The sequence below is a fragment of the Canis lupus genome, chromosome 11 (genome assembly GCF_011100685.1).
Source record: "Canis lupus familiaris isolate Mischka breed German Shepherd chromosome 11, alternate assembly UU_Cfam_GSD_1.0, whole genome shotgun sequence".
Taxonomy (NCBI): domain Eukaryota; kingdom Metazoa; phylum Chordata; class Mammalia; order Carnivora; family Canidae; genus Canis; species Canis lupus.
Window position 1 is genome coordinate 10421093 of NC_049232.1, and position 20455 is coordinate 10441547.

The 20455-nt window shown below is 37.0% G+C and overlaps 1 protein-coding gene across 18 annotated transcripts in view; it reads left to right on the plus strand.

The window, feature by feature from the left end:
- The window catches only part of PRR16 (proline rich 16), a 198630-nt gene that overhangs the window by 153577 nt on the left and 24598 nt on the right, over positions 1 to 20455 (plus strand). For 3 of the 18 annotated variants that reach the window (XM_038551895.1, XM_038551896.1, XM_038551897.1), the window contains exon 3: positions 9291 to 9412. The exons of 12 other annotated variants lie outside the window; for them this stretch is intronic. In XM_038551895.1, coding sequence (XP_038407823.1) covers positions 9353 to 9412 — 60 coding nt within the window. In that variant the 5' untranslated portion in view covers positions 9291 to 9352. The remainder of the gene's footprint in view (positions 1 to 9290; positions 9413 to 20455) is intronic. 3 more of the 18 variants (XM_038551898.1, XM_038551899.1, XM_038551900.1) reach the window with 1 other exon arrangement.

The following is a 20455-nucleotide window of genomic DNA, read 5'->3' on the forward strand; positions in this document are numbered from 1 at the left end:
GAGCCATTTCAATGTGACATTTAATGTGTGGGACAAGAATGCAAGAGAGCAGTGATCTCGGAAAGGTCCTTACTGTCATGGCTTGCTGGGTGACCTAAGATACCTCATCATGTCTACAGGGCAGATCAGCAGCTTGAAAATCATCAATCTATAGAAAAAGTGTAAGCTCCTTTGGGTTACCTATGAACCCTTAATTATCCTTCTATCTAGGTTCATTTCCTCCCCTCAGCATCTCTATGCTGTGCCCACACTGAACTGTTGCTATTTCACAGGCACGCTGAGCTCTGTCATGTATCTGTCTTTGAACATCCATCTCTCTGTACAGAATGCAAGTTTCTGACAAGTACGTCAAGCAACTGGCTACTGGTCCTCTGGTGCTCAGCGCGCATCATCTGTTCCTTATCACACTCCCCTCTTCCCACTCCCCAGGCACACTCAACTTCTCCTTTTCTACACATTCCTGCCATACTACACCTTCATCTCTATAGTATACTGCTTTGTGGACTCATGTCTTACCATCTGTTTCTGCAAGATACTTGAGGACCTTAACTAGTTCTCCATTCTTAATTTCTCACTGCCTAGCAGAGTCTTTCAGCTTACAGTGGGTCACTCATAATAAATATCTGCAACATGAATAAATGGAAAACTTGCCTCTTGAATTACTATAGAGTTAATTTCAAAGTTAAATATACTCTTAAAACATTTGATATAGTGATATGGTCCAGTTATTATATATTGGGTGTGAAACTTTCTGTTTTGGCCTCTTTAGTTTATTAGTAGTAAATTTAAGGTATCTGAAGAGACCCTGCCCAGTCCCCAGCCTATTCAGGGTTTCTGTAATCTGTGTGATTCTATTGGGAGTACTGGCAGTCAGATGTCACCATTTGTGATCGTTTTATGTCCACATTACATTCGGGCAACTATGTTCAGACTGTGCTAGAAAATGGAAACATGGTTTAAGAAAAAATTACTCTGGGATGTCTGGGTGGCTCTGGTTGAGCGTTTGCCTTCAGCTTAGTGCGTGATCCCAGGGTCCTGAGATCGAGTTCCACATCAGGCTCCCTGCAGGGAGCCTGCTTCTCCCTCTGCTCTCTGCTTGTGTCTCTGCCTCTCTCTGTCTTTCATGAATAAATAAATAAAATCTTTAAAAAATTACTCTTTGTTTTGGTCAAAACGATATAAGTCTTTAGCAAATTGTGAAGTATACCTATTGTGATTTATCCTTTCTTTTTACCTTAAAATTGTTAAAAATTTATTTTAAATATTCATATCAGGAACCTGGTGAATATTGTATGACATGTCCTGAAAATGTCATGGGGACCAGTGGACACTCACTGTGAGCTCAGTAGGTGGATCTCTTCTCTAGGTCTGCTTTCAGTAAACCTGGATGAAGTGGGCAGTGGGGAAGTAGCCATGGGATGAAAGCATTTAGCTGAGGCTTTGGGAAAACTCAAGAGAGCCAGGTCCAAGATCAGTACATTCTCTTATTAGCCATGCGAGTACTTGAGCCAATCACTTAATTTCTCTAATCTCTAGTTTCCAATTCTGGGAAGTAGGAATGATAACTCCCTCTGAATGAGCATCCATGGCAATAATGTACTTAAAGTGCTTCACATAAGTCCAGGCATATAGTGAGCATTCAATAAATGCTGGCTATTATTTTTATTTGATGCCAACATGTATAACATTGGTCCTCTGAAAAGCTCTGATGTATGTTGTAGGGCTGCCAAGAGAAGAAGGCAAAAAGGAAATGCCTAAATGTGCTAAGTGCAAAGAGCTTGGAAAATGTCAAGCACTGGAATCATAACAAATAATGTTTAATTTGGAGGCATCTGGGTAGCTCTGCCAGTTAAGCATTTGTCTTCTGCTCAGGTCATGATCCTGGGGTCCAGCTTAGTGGGGAGCCTCCTTTTCCCTCTCCCTCTGCCTGTGGTTCTTCCTGCTTGTGCTCGCTCTCTCTCTCAAGTAAATTAATACAATCCTTAAAAAATCAAAATAATAATGTTTAATTTTGTTCATGTTCTTAATAAAAAGCGTCTGATGGGAGTTAAAGATGTTTAGGGCAGATAGATGGCACAGGTTAATGGCAACAGGGAGGGCGAACAGGGCTTCCCAGTGTGTCTGACAGCAAGCCATTGAATTTACACCTAAGTCAACAGAAAATGGAATCATATTTATATTTTCATCAAATGTTGCCTCTCGGGTCAAAATGTTTCATAAAGTTTTGAGCTGTGAGCCAAGCCTACCTCATTTTTTATGATACATCATCATATTCTTCATTTGACCTGGCGTTTGGAAAGGCATCCCAGTCCCTTGCTTTGAGTAATGGATGGTCCTTGTTTTCTCAGATAGAACATTGTCACGGAGGGTATTCCAAACAGGAAAATAACGTTGCTGGTTTATGTACTGCAGTTGGTTTGTATTGTTAGTTCATAAGCCATATGGGAATTTAAATACCTTGAAATGAGACCTTTGACAGAAAGCCTTCTTACCTGATTCTCATTTACAGTTAAAAGATTCATCTCAACAACTTCTTCATCTAAAGCCAGCTATAGACTGAAATAAAATATATATTCCTAGGGCTCTTGTCTGACTATGTGCCTTGCCAATATTTGTATGTCTTGTCATCTCTGGAGCATATTCAATATTTTCAACTTTTCTGACAGCTGTACCTTTTCTGTTCTCTTTAAAATTGTAGATCACTTGGCTGTGTTTATGGCCTCACTATGTAGACAAGATGTGAAACCGTTTTTTACTAAGAGAAAGAGAATGAAATGGAATTCTTGCCTCTGTCCTTTTATATCATCAGAAGTATAAACCTGTGTGTTACAGCATCACAGGAAGCACATTCTAATTGAGCTCAGAAAATTAAGCCTGTAACTGCTGTGTGATGTTTAAAAACCTGGAAACACACACACACACAGTGTGAAAGAGGAAGGGAAGAGGAAGACAGAGGGAGACAGAGAAAATATAAATGAAAGATATTTCTGTTGAAATGCAACTTTAATTGTCCCATCTACTATTTTTGATCAACTAATATGAGCAAAAATCATGACAGATAACATGGAAATAATGGAGAGAGAAATACATATGCTCCCATCCTCAGAGTGTTTGTGATCTTATAACGTAATATGTCAGACTTGCTGCAAATAACTGGCTCAAACAGACAGGAACATTCTCAAGTCAACTTAATAAGGGGTTTAGGGTTAGTTATGTCTGTGGGTACCGCAGGATTGGTGAAATAAGTGGCCCAAGAATTCCATCAAGAGCTGAGGCTCTTTTATTACTTCGTTGTGTCATCCTTGGTTTTGGTATTATTCTCACTCTGATGACTAATTATCTGCAGTACTTCCAGGCATTACATCTTGAATATCAATGGCCAGAAGAAGAATAAAACATACCATGTAATCTTGTGGTTATCTTTCTTAAGACAGGATTTTTTTTTTTTTTTTTTGTCCATGGAAACAGCTTAGTGGTCCCTCCATTGCAGGGACCATGATTGATTTAAACTGGTCATTTGAGTGCATAAGGTCTCCAGGAGTTACATTCCCCCAAATAGGAAGATAAGTTGAAATTGCAAATAAATATACAGACCAGCATGATACAAATTCAAGAAATCTTACTGAGGTATTATTGAAATGGAAAAATGACGTGGGGTTTAGCGACAGGAGGAAAAATGAGCAGGATCCCTTTGAGATCGTGTGGTATAGATAAAGAAAGTGGTAAAAAAAAAAAAAATTCCGTCACATTATTTAAAGATGTTACTACTAACTCTTCCATCATAGCACCTATCATAATTGCAGCTGGTTATTTACAAGATGATTTGTTTATTTTCTGTTGTTGCTTCCATACCGGCACTTTATTAGGACAGAAGAAATGACCATCTTATTCATCAACGTGTCCCTCTCTGGTAAATGAATCAAAGAATGAATGCATAGCCTTGGGGAATGTGTAGAATTTTAAGCTAGTGAGAGGAGGACATTCTAGATAATGGGAGCATAATTAGCAAAGCCCTAAGTCAGGAAAGCTCAGCCATCTGCTGGAAGCTTAGAGTGAAGGTAGTAGAAGAATCAGAAACTATGCTGGGATGATACGCAGAGGATGAAATGCATGGATTCTTCTTAGCAGTCAGTAAGGAGAATGGAACATTTCAGAGTTAATTGGTGATACGCTTTTGGAAGAGAAACGTGGCAATGATATGTTAGATTGACCACAAAGGGACAGAGTGGGTATGACACTGGCCAGTGTCTGAGAAGCTACTGAGATCCTGATTTGGGATTAGCAGAGGAACAAAACTGCAATTAATGCACGTCTAGCGATATTACAGACGGGAATTGAGAAGGTTTATTAAAATGTAGGGAAGAGAAAAGGGAATTAACAATGGAAAGAAAAAAAAAAAACATGGAAAGACCAAGAGAACCATGACACCACAACTGTAGATATCAGAAGCAGGCCTTACATTTTGTTTTCTTTTCTTTTGTTTACAGGGATAGGGGGCACATGGATAGAATATTGTGGTAAGAACAGGCAGTGGCTCTTCTAGGTGGAGGACTTGATTGTAGATTCCTGAGACTGCATTGTAGGAGATGTTCAGTGTCTGACACTGAATAGAATGACAGTAACAATAATAAAACTTGTATGAAATGCTTTGTGAAATAAAGTAAATTATTAATAATTCACAGGAACTTCAGGATAAATTTAGAATGAAAAATTAGAATAGAACTATGACATAAAAGGCATAGGATAAGAAATTTCAGAAGGAAATAGCGGCTGCATTTTTTATTTTGCCACTCGTTCACTCATTGCCTGGTATGTGTCTTGGCTTTAACCATGGATTTGTAGAAAGAAAAGAACATTGTAAGGTCTTCTACTCTTCTCTCTGGCTTTCAAGTAGATGACAATTAGTATTCCAGATATATGAAAATCTTCTTAATTTTTAAAGAGATTTCCCTCAAAAAGAAATTTTTAGAAGCTGAAATATTTGGGTGACAAATGTCAATGTCTGCCAAGAAATTTTTCTTGTATAATTATACTTTGGTATGATTAAACACTTACACCAAAATGTAAGCCTTTTTTTTTTTTTTTTTTTTTTTTGGTCTGTGGCCTCATAGATTGCATTTGACCAATCCCTTTTACTGCTAAGTCTTAACTTATTGAAATCTATTATAATATCAACCCTTCAACTTATTTCTTTAATAATTCCAGTCTCATAATTGCATTTTTTAAAACCCATAATTGCTTTTAGATGACCTCTGAACCTTCTTTAAAAACTTATATAATCCTTCTGAATTCTGTACAGTCTAGAATAGGCCTTTATAAGATTATCTGGATGTCATACTTTATTTTAACATTATTTCCTAAAATACTTTACCAAAAAAAATGTATTTACAGGTAATAGGAGTAAATTACCAGGTTATATAGTTTTATTTGTGGGGGAGAAGTATTAAGATCCTGATTTAGGGGCTACCAGAGAATGAAACAGCAGTAAATGCATATTTAGCTGTCCTACAGAGGTAGAAATGAGGGGACTTATTATATTATTAGATACAGCATTTTGGAGAGGAATGGCTTAGAAGTCACCAAAATGAGAAGATTGGGTAAAATTTGAGAAATTTTATGAACACTGCTGACTACTTATTCAGGTTCCTTATATGCTGGTCTTCTCTGAGCTTTACTATGCTAATATTCAGTGTATAGATGCAAGAGGGTAAATAGCTCATCTGCATAGCATTCATTGAGCATTTATGAATTCAAGCTTCTTTGGTCCCAATGGTGGTCCATTGCTGAACCTAAGTGTATACCACAAAACAGCCGATGTTTATGGAATGTCTGTGGTAACTTCACATCTGTTATCTCATTTTACTCATCAAAAGTTTGACAACATTGGTATTACTTTTTATTATTATTAAGACTCAAGTCTTAGAGATATTATGTTCCTAGTGTAAATGGTGAAATCAAGATGAAACCCATTTCTGTCTTTCACCAATGGGCTTTCCTACCTTCTCTTACATTCAAAACTTTAAAGTCACATATAAGTTTCAGAATTTGTTAAACCCACATAGGAACTTTCTCCCTCAAGACGGTTGCTTGCTTGAAATCACATCACTTTTCTGTTTTTCTATTGAAATTCTATTTCAAAAGAATTTAAATCTTTATTATCTTTAAGTGAACCAGTATTATATACACAGCTGGAAGTTCCCCCAAAATGAGTGTCTTTAAAGAGAATTGATACTAAGATTGCTTTTGGAGTGGGGGATAGAATTGGCAAGAGGGAGGGTTAGACATGGATTGGTCAGTGGTGTGCTGGTAAATGTTTAACAACCAGTTCTCTGAGATGAGGTAGTAGAGCCCTGGTTTGTAACATTTTCTTATTTTTATGGTGTAAATACTGCCCCTCATGGTTTATTTCAAGCTACCAGCCTGATGTCACTGAGTGTGGAATTGAAAATGATGCACAGTAGCAACTATATGTAGAATTTCTTGCATACACAGCAGATGTAAATGAGCTCAAGAACATGTATAATAGTAAGGTGTTAGGAAGTGATGAGGTTTGAATATTCATTACCTTTGTTTTTAATATGATTATACTGTTAGTTTATATAATTTAATTTCTAATAATGACTTCAACAATAGGTTCACAAATTCCAGAAAATTCAACAAATGGCTCTTATAAGCCATTAATAAGCTGGCTTCAGCACACCCCTGAGATGGATTAAAAGATCTATTTTGAGTCATGTAAAAAATAAACTATCTGGGGAACAGTGTAGCTCTATCTCAATATAGTTCTCTCCCACTCTTTTGAAGTTCAGTGTATTAGTTTTAATAATGGAATTTCAGTAGTATGGGTTTTTCTGGGAAGTTTGCAATGTATTTCTTGCTAATTTACATTGATCATTCCTATTTGCAGAGTATGAGTCAGGGCAGCCCATGTGATTCACAGTTAATGTGAAGATCAAGGTCATTTTCCCTCAGGGATAGATGAAGATATAGAATCTGTTTTGAAGATCATTGTCATTTCTATTACTACTGACTATGAGTTATCCAGTACCTTATGTTGAAACTTCACTCAAAAAGGATGGAAACTTGATTTAAGAATAATGTGAAGAGATATAATTCTAGCCTATGGCCATTTGGCAGATAGTTTAGGTTACTCAATGTCGTTATAAAACTGAAGATTATATGATTTACAATATCATATATGGAAAATATGCTGTGTTACTTTTTACGATATTAGATTAATAATATACTTTATATATTAAACTAAGGAAATAGTTAAGACATTAGGCATATTTCTCATTAGATTTATGAGATAAAAATGATGGTGGTAACTTATTTGTTGATGGTATTCTTAATAAGGTACTTCTTAATAAATTATGTAATCTATTTTAATCTTCTATGAGTAGATCCCCTCAGCATTTTTGTATATTTGCAATATCAACTCTTAATACTAGATGGTGTTTATTTTTGGAAATCTTCCTTAGAAACTCTGTAACTAAGCTTATACATGCAAAGAGACAAGTGAATAAAATCATGCAAAATTTAGCTAACCCAGATTTTCAAATGATTTTTATTCAATACTTTCTAGTTTTTCACTTGGCTTATTTAGAATCAGTCTAAGACTATTTCCATAGATGCCACATTAATAGAAAAATCAAGTTATTTGACAGTCATTTAAAATGATTTCATGAAAAAAAACTACAATAGTTTTTCTGGGCTGATACTCTGTGTGGATATAATAAATTGGATCCATTGTAAATGTCACTGTCATGTAAGTTTCTATGTTCTAGTAGTTAAGACTTGTACTTTGGAATCATATAATCTTGTTGTTTTCTAGTCTATATTACGTGCTTCCAAAGAGTATGGTAGGAAAGGATGAAGAAAAACAAGAGGGATGGTGACTTTACAGTGGAGAAACTTGACAAGTACTACCTGAAGCCAAGTGATTTAGCTCAACATCAAAGATGACATCATACACATACATATACCTCAATGTGATGTGATAAGAATGGCCCTTTACCTCTGTGGTGTTCTTCCCAAAAATATATTCCCTCCATTTAACCATGAGAAAAACATCAGGCAAATTCCAGTTGATTGCCCTTTCACAAAATGCCTGACCAATAATCCTAAAAACTGTTAAGATCATGAAAAACCAGGGAAACCTGAGAAATGGGCAACCAAGAGAACCTCAGGAGACATGATGACTATATCTAATGCATCTTAGATGGGGCCCTGGGCAGAAAAAAGAACATTAAGGGACAACTAAAGCAATTTCAGTGCACTGTAAGCTTTAGTTAACAATTATGTATCGATATTGGTTCATTAATTTTGACAGATGTACCATATGAATATGAGATTCTAATAATATGGAAAACTGAGTGTGAGGTTATGTGGCAACTCCTTGTACCATTTTCACAATTCATCAGTCTAAAAATGTTCTTTAAAAATATTATTTAAAATAAAACTACATATCCAACAGTGTAAACATATTTTATCACTTAATATTCAGCCAAAGAAGGAAGACACAGAGTGCATATGAGATATGATTTCATTTTTATTAAGTTCAAGGATAGAACTAACCTATCTAATCCATGCTATTAGGAATCATGAAGATGGTTTTACTTGGGAAAGGAAAGTGCCTGAAAGGGGCCATGAGGCATCTCCCAGGTTGCTGGCAGTATTAGATTCTTGGTCTCTGTATGGGTCACATGGGTAAGTTCACCTTGGAAAAAAACTCATGGAGCTGTTCTTAGGATTTATTCTTGTCTCTATATGTCTTATACTGCAATAAAAATAAAAAAGGAATGCGGTTATTTGGTTTTTCCCAGTGGCTTTTGGAGTACATAGATTATAAAGGTTTTTTAGCATTAAATTGAATGCCAAAATGCATTTTATGGGAATTATTTAAAAGAAAATCAAAAGTTTGGGGCACCTGGGTGGCTCAGTGGTTGAGCATCTGCCTTCAGCTCCCAGAGTGATCCTGGGGTCCAGGATCAAGTCCCAAAATGGGCTCCCTGTAGGGAACCTGCTTCTCCCTCTGCCTATGTCTCTGCCTCTCTCTGTGTCTCTCATGAATAAATAAATAAAATCTTTAAAAAAAATCAGAAGTTAGAAACTATAGTATAAACCCATAAGTGTAGCATGTAAGTGTTATATTGTAAAACTCCAAACTGAGTTTTAGATGGGCGAGGTATCTCTCCTATACTCCTGCAGAGCTCTTACAAACTTTTATTTTTGTTCTTACTGTCATTGTATTATAATTACCATTTTATGTGCCCTGTTTTTTTTAATAGAATAAGGTCATGGAGAGCAGAAACATTACCTTATTCATCTTTTGCTCTCCAGTGGCTGAAGCATGTGGTCAGTAATTAGGACTGGATTACATGAGCTAAAGAATGAATACATGCATATTCCAGTAAGTACATCCTGAACATCATTTACTTTTTTGAGATGTGCTCAGGTATAATGTTTCTGATAATGCTCCTCATTCCTTTCTTCTCTCTTGCTGAACTTCACCTTCCTAGAAGTGGATTATAGAGTGTTTCAGATTGATCATGCTAATATTTGTATTTTTTCTTTCTTATTTTCCATTTCAGTCATTTTGTCCTGCTTTCTGGGGCTTTATTCTTCTGTCCCTTTTACTGGAATTTTAAATAGGGCAATAAAATGTCAAATATGTGGGAGCTCTTTCTTATTTTTTATTGCATAGGACAATATTCTTTTTAAGTTGGTGCAGTATATTCTCTTTCTCTCTCAGAAGTTATTTATCTGTGAGGTTTACTTTTTCCCTGCCTTGTATTCTAAATCCTTTTTCTCTGTTTTTCCTTTCCTGGGCCAATGAGGGTAGGAGAAGGTTAAGAAGATTTTCTTCAGCTCTAAAGGTTTTCTGAACTTTTCTGCAGCAACTACCGTGTGTCAAACAACATGGGGTAGGGCAGGATAAAAATACTATTTTTGTCTTCTAATGAGTCCATTGCCCAATTTTCCATGCAAAGGAGTAGAGCTTGAATAGAGGTAGGAGCAGAATATTTCAGACAGATGAGCCATCTTCAACTAACACATAAAAGTAAGAAATAGCATGGCGTGGTCTGAGAACTGCCAGTTAGTTGTAGCTGCTGTATAGAGGCAACTGTAGGAGTAGTAAAAGATGAGTGAAAAGAATAGATTGACCAGATCACATAATGTGTTTTGTATTCATTCAAATTAGGATTAACTCTGAGGGACTAATTCTCAAAATAGCAAGAATTTAAATGAATTGGAAATCTACTTTTCTCTCATATAAAGTAGGTAGTCCAGTGCATCTGTGATCCAAGATGGCTGTTGCAGCTATCACATCAGCATTCCAGGGAGCAGAGAGGAGATCAAAATCTCCTCCCTTGAGGAGGTTTCCCAGAAGTTGTACACATTATCTTCCATTGGCTAGGCCGAAGTTGTATATCACATCTACTCATTACACAAGAGCCTAGGAAATGTAGACTTTTGGCAGAGGGTGGCCATGTGCCCTGCTAACATTCTTGTAGTTAGGTAGTCTTTTGTTGAGGAAGAAAAGGGAATTTGTTAGGGGATGATTCACAGTCTTGTTTAGGAGTTTAGGTTTTATTGAGACAGTGGAGAGAGGTCCCTGAAGAGGTGCAAGCCAAGGAATCTCCACTTCAGAAAGGTCAATCTGGCTGTGACATCAAGGATAAAGTGATGTTAAATTAGCAGTTGTCTGAGCAATTAGGCAACTATGAGAAGCACCTAACTATGAGAAGTCTAACTTGTCCAGCTGTGCAGAGGAGCTGGAGAGAGAACAGCAATGTCAGCGACATTAAATGACTGAATTGATTTTGTCTTTTTATCCACAGGGTTGTACATTTGATTTATAATTATTTATGGAAGTGCAGTCACCATAAACCCAGGCCTGAATCAAATAGATGGCAAGCAATACTCTTGACGTCAGATGCCCCTTCTAAATCTTAGAGGACTTTTGTCCTATTGGTAGAGAAGCTTTGTTTCTCTAAGAATGTGTATTATGATTTTTTAATGGAATATGCATATGGTAAAAAATTTAAATACAAAAAGATAGACCAGCAAAGTATGTTTTTCTTAACATTCAAAGATCTGAGAACAATGTAAATCTTATTGTCTCACAGATATTATTTATTCTTCTAGATAACCTTCCTGTACACACACATGCCTTCTTTTTAAAAACATGTTAGTATTTATTTTCAGAGGATTTTCAACGTAAGTTCTTCAACTAATGGAATTTAGCTGGTTCTGCTGATTCAGCATAACAAAGGGTATTGGGAGGTGAATTTAACTATTGAACAGTCTGTTCATTGTCCACAGGTTCGAGAATGGGGACATAAATATTCTTGTCTAGTAACAAGAATCAAGTCTCAGTAATATCTACTCCCCCCAATGTTGTATAATATAAGCATCCCTTGAATTGAGTGATTCAAGTATTGATAAATGTACATATCTGCATTATTTCTCTATATATATGTATATATGTATGCATATGATGTATTTGTATATGTATATAACTTGGACTTTAAAAGCAAGTTAATTACTTCATCTAGTGCTCAGTCAAATGGTGAGTCTGTCCAAGAGCTGGAGGAAAAGCCACTGTGTTAGAATTATGGCGAAAGGATATATTAGTCTCCAGCCTAGAATCTTCTTTGGAAGAACCTTCATCTCTATATGCACTGTTCCATATTTTTGCTATTGTTTAAAAGTACAAGTTCTTAACCTTTCCATGTCAGCCATATCAGCACATGCAGACCTTTCTACATTAGTTTTTAAAAGAGCTGCATTGCATATAACTCTAGTTCCCTATTGATGAACATTTTATTTTGCTTTGTATTTTTGTTGTATCTTGTGAGAATTTGTTTTTGTTCTTCCTTGTATTTTATGAACAGTGTTTTAACAAATGAAAATAATTATTTTTTAAAAGATTTTATTATTTATCTCATAGAGAGCACAAGCCGGAGGAGCAGCAGAGGGAGAGGGAGAAGCAGGCTACCCATGGAACAGGGAGCCTGATGGAGGGCTCAATCCCAGGACCCCGAGCTCATGACCTGAGCCAAAGGCAGACGCTTAACCAACTGAGCCACCCAGGCTCCCCTAACAAATTATATTTATTTATTTTAAAAGATTTTATTTCTTTATTTATGAGAGACACACAGAGAGAGAGAGAGAGAGAGAGAGACTGAAAGAGGCAGAGACACAGGCAGAGGGAGAAGCAGGCTCCATGCAGGGAGGGAGCCCGACACGAGACTTAATCCCGGGTCTCCAGGATCACACCCTGGGCTGAAGGTGGCACTAAACCGCTGAGCCACCCGAGCTGCCCAACAAATGATATTTAGATTAGCATTCTTATATTCATGATGAGAATATATCTCTGTTGACACATATGTACCTGTATTGCAAATAGTACCTTAGTGAACATGAGAAAGAAAATATGTATATAAATACTTACACACAGGTAATGTGAATCCTAGATATAGAGTTGAGGGCCAAATGATATGTTTATTTTTCATTTTGATTAATTTAAAATTACCTACCAGAATTAGTCTGCCCTATGCGCCCACGCAAATATTTTCATGGTGCCTCGGGTGTATAATATAAATGCATGGAGCAGCCTGTGTGCAGTCTTGTTTGTACTGAGACCAAGCAACCTCTTTATATTCTTTTAAAACATTGTCCACTAAACTATCTAAATCAAATAACCAACTTAGGTTACATGCTTGCCAAGGCTATATTGTAAAAGTTTTCACTTTTGCTGTTTTCTCAATGAAAGATGATATTTAATGATAAGGTTGAGCAATATTTATATTTATAAGCAATATGCCTGTCTTTGTGAACTTTTGCATTCCCTTCGTGAACCATGACAATAAAGATGATGAGGGCATAGTTATTGAAGATCCACCACCGGAAAAAAAAATGCTGTGAAAGACACACCAAGATATATTGAACCATCAGTGGAGGGTGAGAATAGACAAAAAAACTGATAGGACAGAAAAACTTCAGAAACTTCATAAAGCAAAAGAGATCTCCTTCTCATTGTTCACATCTTCCCTTATTTTTCCTTAATATACAACCCACCAGCCTTTTCCCGTAACTTGCTCATATATTGTTCATGTTAACTCTGGCCTGTAGAAATGATGAGTACTTAATAATGTGGTAGTTAATGATATAAATGCTCATTTTCTACTAGTGATTATATATATTGGCTTGTTGGCATTAAGTCCATAAAATTGAATTGTACACATAATCAAAGGATAAGAAATTTATTACGTTGACAGAAGTTTTCAATGCATGTTTTTTCTTGAGTAATAAAACACTTTTTAAAAAGAGTTTTATGATACTTAATAGTTTATTATGTAAAGAAAAGTATGGGAGGAGGTGGATATATATATATATATAGAGAGAGAGAGAGAGAGAAACTGTCACATAAATTAGCAAAAAATAGATGAGAGGAAGGAGGGGTAGAAGGAGTGGTTTAGTAATACTTGAGGACCCATTTTGATGCTTCATTTTTTTCCCTTAACATTTCCTAATTTAATTTATAATCTGAAAACTCAGGGAAATGGTCTGTGGGATTATCCATTAAAATGCTCTAGAATCAAATGTAATGCAATAAAACCATGCAATTACATGCCCCACAATAATGCAAATTTGGATGATAGTGATTGAAGGTTGGTTTTCATCCTCAATCCGCTCCATATATTTAAATGAAGAGAATCAAATGAGGAGGCTGGATATGGAAGGAAAAATGAGACCTTACTTGGGGAGCCAGGCAGGTTGAGGAAGGTCCTCCTGGTCTTGGTATTCATCCTTCCCAACTCTGTGGTTGGGGGATGACACAGGTGCCAGCTAATCAGGAGATTCCTAAATTATTATCACTCTCCCGAAATCCCAGCAAGTCTTGGAATCTGACCTTTGTCCACTTCTACATTTAAGACAGAGTGGACAGCTGCCACCAGGTGGTGCCCATTTTGAGCTGAGACTTCATAGATTTTGATTGCACATCCAGACCTGTAGCATCCCAGCTCTGCTAGCTGCAGAGATGTGTCCAGTTTGCTTTGTTATCCTTACAGTATAATTACCAACTTCTACATGAATGAATCTCTTGGAGCCTACTTACCATGTCATTATGGTTTTATTGTACTCTAATTTCTGCTGACTGGAAATCTGCTATTATACTACCTCAGCATCATGGCAAAAGAAGCCAACTGAGGAAACTTAATTGTGTAACTAATTTAAAGTTATGTGTTTGCTGTCTTTGGCTCAATTGCCTGTTCACTTCTTATAGCACCTCTTAATAGATGTAAAGCTGAAAGGTGGTAGCAATTATGTGAAAAAAAATTTTTTTTACATGATATCTCATCACATTGAGATCTAAAAGAAGTAGAAAAACTCTGTAATGGTAGTAATGATTCTTAAAAAAAAAAAAAAAAGTTTAAGTACTTATGAAACATACCAGAATAGGGGAAAAATAAATGTAAGTACAGAAGTCAGCACCTGAAATCCAGTAATTCACTGTGACAAATAAGCTCCAAAAGGGGTGTATTTAGGTTGACATATACACCTTGCCAAAGTAGCTTTTTGCCATTTTTTAAAAATAACCACTTATATAATTTTTGTGTCTAATCGAAATAATCAATTTAAATAGTCACTCTGTTGTTGACTTACACATATGTGATATTTTTGTGCTTAATGTTTCATTATTAAACTGGGATTTTCTTTAATTCAATATACATTTATTATGAGTTGACCATATGTGTGTGAAGAAAACATATCCAAACACTTTCAGTAGAAATATTTGAGGTTAATAATAAAAGGACTAAGTATTTTTATTCCCCAAGGCTTTAGAATGAGAAATGTCTGCATTTACCTTGTTAGTAGCTAAATGAATTTTTTTACATAAGAGCCTAGATTATTTGAATAAAGGTTGCACATCATGCTATTTTATATATATAGAAATATCTCTGCATCATCAAAACTCAAGTATATTCATTCATTTTAATTTGCTAAGTGTTTCATAGGATTCATTTACTCTATTACTCACAGAGCTCTAAGGGTAAATTAGAAATGATCCCTGTACTAGACCGTGTATATTTTGCTGTTTGAGGGAGACAAATAATTAGCTCTCCTCTTGCCAACTCCAGCTTTAAACCAATTGAGAATCAGCATAAGCAATTTGAATCTAAAATATCACCTAAGTTACTGATAAAATCAGCCTGAAGAATGACACATGCGGTGGTAGCTGGAGCCAACTCATAGGGGCTGTGAGAGCCCATTGTTCATGCACTTCCCCAGCTCCATGATTAGTGACATCATGTTGGTAGCTTAAAATGAGCTGTGATCAAAGTATGTACACCATGGAAATCAGTTAATGACATTTAGCAGGGACTTTTTTTCCTCCTGGAGATCTGATTGTTAAACATTTAACAGTGTACCTCTGTCTGAAAGCATAAATTAGTCTAAGTACTGAATCCCAGGGTGACCCAGTCAACCCCACACAGTGGAGGCCAGAAGATGCCCTCCTTATACTTGGAGCTGAACAAATGTGTTCTCTGCATATAGCTAAATCACTAGAGGAAGTGAAAAGGAACAACTTTATATTTGTTCTTTGCAAACTCTTCCATTCATTCCACATTCTCAAGGTCCAAAGAAGTAAGTATATGAACATACTGGACTCCACTAGGAAGGAAACATTACAGGTATTAATGTTTCTTCATCTTCAAAAAATTGCCCCCAATCCTCTGCATTTTTTACTCTTTTGTCTATTGGATTTAACCATTAAGAATTAACTGTTAAGGAATAATCCTGTTCTCTGTTGGGAGGAAACTTGCGTTCCATTAGGAGAGTTTTCTTCCTACTTTCCTGAGCCTGCTACCTCAATACCAGCCGTTGTTTCTTTGAGTACCCTCTGGAAGTACTGGTCGCCCATTATCTTTTGTTTCCAGAAAAGGCTACCCACATATGAAATGAAATATTAATAGATTTAAATTCCATTGTTCTCTCTATAGAGTCACCTTACAGAATTTTCTTGCACATTTTTGTTTTCTGGAACAATACGTGATTTCACAATGGCAGGCATTCCTCACGCCATCCTGAGAAGTTAATGGCTCTGTAATTTTCTGGTGTAATATATCCCTGTATAGTATATCAACTTTAGCCACACCTGGATTTATAGGATTTGGGTGTTTCTGCAGCTGGTGTAACAGTTTTCCATGGGTGTCCAGAGACATGCTCTGAAGTTTCTTTCTCCATGGAGCCCACAACCTGTGCGAAACCTAAACAGCACTAGATAAAAGACGAGGGAAAGCAGAAATACCTATGTCCACCACACCACTGTCTTCAGAAATTATTCAGATGAGTACAATAATTAAATCAATCTCAAAAGCTTTCCACATTCAAAGTGAAGATTTATTTTCTGGTCTCTTTCTCATCCCACCATGCGTCCAACCACATTGTCTAGGAGAAGCTTTACAATTTGGTTAACAGAACATTCGATGTCAAGGAGATGAGAGATTTCATAGCCAAAGCACTCTCACAGGTTCCTGAGCCTGGTCAGTGAGAAGCTGAGATAACACGCATGCCCTCCTGTCACTACATCTGTGTCATCATACACATTCTCAAGTCAGAGTCTTCTTACTCATATCTTAGATTGCCTCCTTAGCAATCTTGAATGTAAAGCACGGGTCATGGAGGAGAACTCCACTACTGCGCTCACCTTCAAATTATGAAACTATGTAGAAGGACAGTACAAATACATCCGTTGCTTTATGCAAAGCAAACATTTTAGAGTCAGTGCATCAACTTTTTTCTGATCCCCAAACTTCTAGTTGTTTTTAAATTTGAAACCATATATCTTATGAATATTTTTTGTTTGCAACACATTTTAAATGACAGGATGTTAGTGGCAACATATTTTGTAACTCTTTTTCATTGACAGGCATCCTTGCTGAAGAAGCTTGCCAATGATACTCTTTATGTTTTCTTAACATAGAATGTAAATTTTGATAACTTAATACACTATGTATTAAAAATGTTCAGAGCCCCTACCTGGTAACACAAACTAAGACATTTTGTAGGCTTTGTATTTTTAAACATTTTTAATTCAGAACATTTTTAAGCACACAGACAACTACAAAAAATAATATTAACAGGCACATGGTACCAGAGAAACAGATTTTATAGATATTCTGGTGTGCTCTGTCTGCCTAGGAACTTTTTTTCTTTCTGTTTCAACAACACAGAAACCACAAAACCTCTGAGTCCCTTGATCCCAATCCAACCACCCCCTTCCTCTTTGAACTTTTACTACATACATACTCATGACAATATAGGGTCTTACCTGCATTTTTAGAATTTCCATAAGTGGTATAATTTATGAATTTAATTTCTAATTTTATTGCTTGATGCTTAGGAAATATAAAAAGCAAAAGTGGGGCCTCCTGGGTGGCCAGTTAAGCATCTGCCTTTGGCTCAGGTCATGATCCTGGGATCAAGCCCCACTTTGGGGTTCCTGCTCAGTGGGAGCCTGCTTCTCCCTTCCCCTCTGCTCCTCCCCCTACTAGCGCTCCCTCTCTGTCTCACTCTCTCTTGCTCTTTCAAATAAACAAAATCTTTGAAAATAAATAAATAAATAAAAGCGAAAGTGGATTTGAAATCCTCATCCATGTTTGATGAGATCCTGTGTTGTCAAGTATACTGTCAAGTAATTTCTGTTTGTTTTTATTTGTACATTTGCTTTCAAAGAAGTGTTCAAGAGATCCTGTAGTCTTTGTGTTCTCAGATGCTTGCTATTTTCTGTCAGTTGTCTCCATACTTGACAGATACTTTTTTAAATGCTCGGGTAATATATTTTCTCCTTCGGGATGTGTGGACCTGGGTGATGAATATTGATCTAATCCTTTCTGCACAGCTTTCCCTGCTATCATCTGGGTTGGCGAATTGTGGTGTCTGCCCTGTTGATACTGGAGATTTGAGACTATGATGTCTGTTGTTCCTATATTGCACAACGCTGTGGCTGGGGAGCACATTCTTGGGTCACATTTTCTTCTTCTTCACCAGAACCTGATGCGCATGGCTGTTCCATCTCCTGTCATTTGATATTGCTCTGGGAAAATTCTGATACCAGCTTGATTTTTCTCACTTGAATTCAACTTGCCCCTTCTGCCCAGCTGCCTATCATTGAAGTGCTGGATATTTCTCGGTGGCAGTTGTTCACCAGCAGATTTTACTGATGGGTATTGTGTAGTTTAAACAACCACATTCTCTAGTTCCTATCAGAGAAATGAGCTTTTTGTATACATTGCTTTTTTTCTGCTTTATAATAGTGGAGCCTATTTACTAGGAAAACCAACATTTCCCATGATGGATATCCACTTTTATTTTCTCCATATCTATTATTTCCTCCCTAATTTCTGCAGTCAGTACAGACTTTAGAGCTCATCAAGAGAGACCCATGCTTGGATGACACTGTGTTTGAGAGCACCCTCTCAAACATTTGTTCAGCTCCATTTGTTCTGCCTTCTTGTGCTGCCTTCTTGTTCTGCTTCTTGACCCAGCGCTCCTGTCCAGCTGACTTCTGTATTTCCCATCTAGATCACACCCCAGTACCCTAGAGCCTGGCATTCCCCAGCTATCAGCTCCAAATCGTTCAAGGACTTGTATCAACTTCCTGTCATGATCTTTCTTTCTGAGAGCAGACCAAATCCCTGGTATATTGGAACCCAAAGAGTAGCCAAAGGTGACTTTGCAGAGGCTATTTAGGGACAGAGCTTGGAAGTATGGGCTAGGGTATCCCCATATGTGCATTCGAAGCCCCTCATGGTGTAAGGAAGACTAGGGTCTTGGGGGCCGGGAACTTGTCTTCTTCACTGCCACACCCTGACATAGGATGCAGAGTTGTCCAAAAATTCTGTATTGAAACCTGGACTTCCCAAGGCTTTTTATCAAGGTCAATAACTTAGTTTCAGTAATATCTATTCTCTGTCTTGCTCTTTGCATTTTATCGATCATTTTGGTAATGATGGTGTTTTAGAGTTCATTTTGTTTCTTTTGCTCTTTAGTTTCTCTTCTCTTTCATTCTGAATGTATCTCTATGTCTGTATATTATGTATCTATGTATCTATAAATGTAGACCTAGATAATGCTTTAGATAATGGAATAAGTATATCTTATTAAGTATATCTTTAGCACAAAGCATTCAGGGCACATCTTCTTCTATCTCTTCCAAATGGAATTCATCACCTTTTGTGTGTTCCGTGTTTCTTTCCTTCCCTCTGCCCTTGCCACAATGTTGTTTATAGCATCTCCATACCAGTTTTCTTCATCTTTCTTAGCACTTGCCTTGGGTATCAAGCAGTGTGGGTGACATTTCTGTACCACTTTCCTCTCGTGTCCGAGTCTGACTTCCTTTCCCAGGCAAGCCCCGAGGTTGAAGGTGAGCTGCTTTCATGTAGTAGCCACAGTCCCAGAGCTTGAACACCTGGGGGAGAAGGAGCAGAGGCGGAGATGAAAAGGAATAGTGAATTACCTCCTCTCCTTTTGTAGCATAGGTCATGCTGTGTTCTAGTTCATTCTCCTACCATGTTCAGGGTTTATCATGGGCCTATGGGGAAAGTCTTTGTGTGTCATATTGTTACTTCTGTTCAGCATGGCCCCAGCACATCTGCTTCCTGCCCTGAGCCCCTGCTCACTTCCCTTGTTCTGCCACCTGCTATTCTGCAGTCCTGCCCACAGTCCACATCACATTTTCATATTTGTTATGATTTGTGAAAATGTGAGCACTTTTGTTAACTTCACTGGTACTTTAACCGAGGCATAAAGGTGGATCTCGGGATGCCTGAGCCAAGCTAAAACTCTTGTTTCCTTTAGCTAATATTATTTCACATATAAGATGGTGAATGGCACCACTTCTGTTCTTAAGCACTTTTGCTCTTTCTTGCTTTGTTTGTTATTGTGGGAGGAGATTCTACTTATACTAACTTTTCACTGGGAGTTCTCTTTTTATGAGTAAAGCAATGCACACATGCTGCTGAAAAGAGTGAAAAAGTTGAATAGGGTATAAAAAGTAAAACAATGAAAAGTCATTTCATTTACATTTTCATTCAGTACACACCGCCTCCAGCCGTTGGCTCTTATTACCCAGAAACTTTTCCTTTGGATTGCTTCCTGGAGATTCTATCTATCATGCTGCCTTAAGTAAGTAGATTCTGGTCTTGACTTAGCTTGTACCAGAGCATTTGAAGTTGAGGAGAAGGAGCTCCCCGAGGAGCTTTAGAAAGAAAAACATTGTTTTGAAAATCATCTTTTATTTAAAAAAAAAGGAAAGTTATCTATTATGACTTTTCAGCATTACAACTTCTTTCTTCTCTTATCTCAGAAACTCTTCTCTCTCTTATATGCACATTCATGTAACTGTAGAGTACACCCTTTCTACTTTGGGGGATTAGAT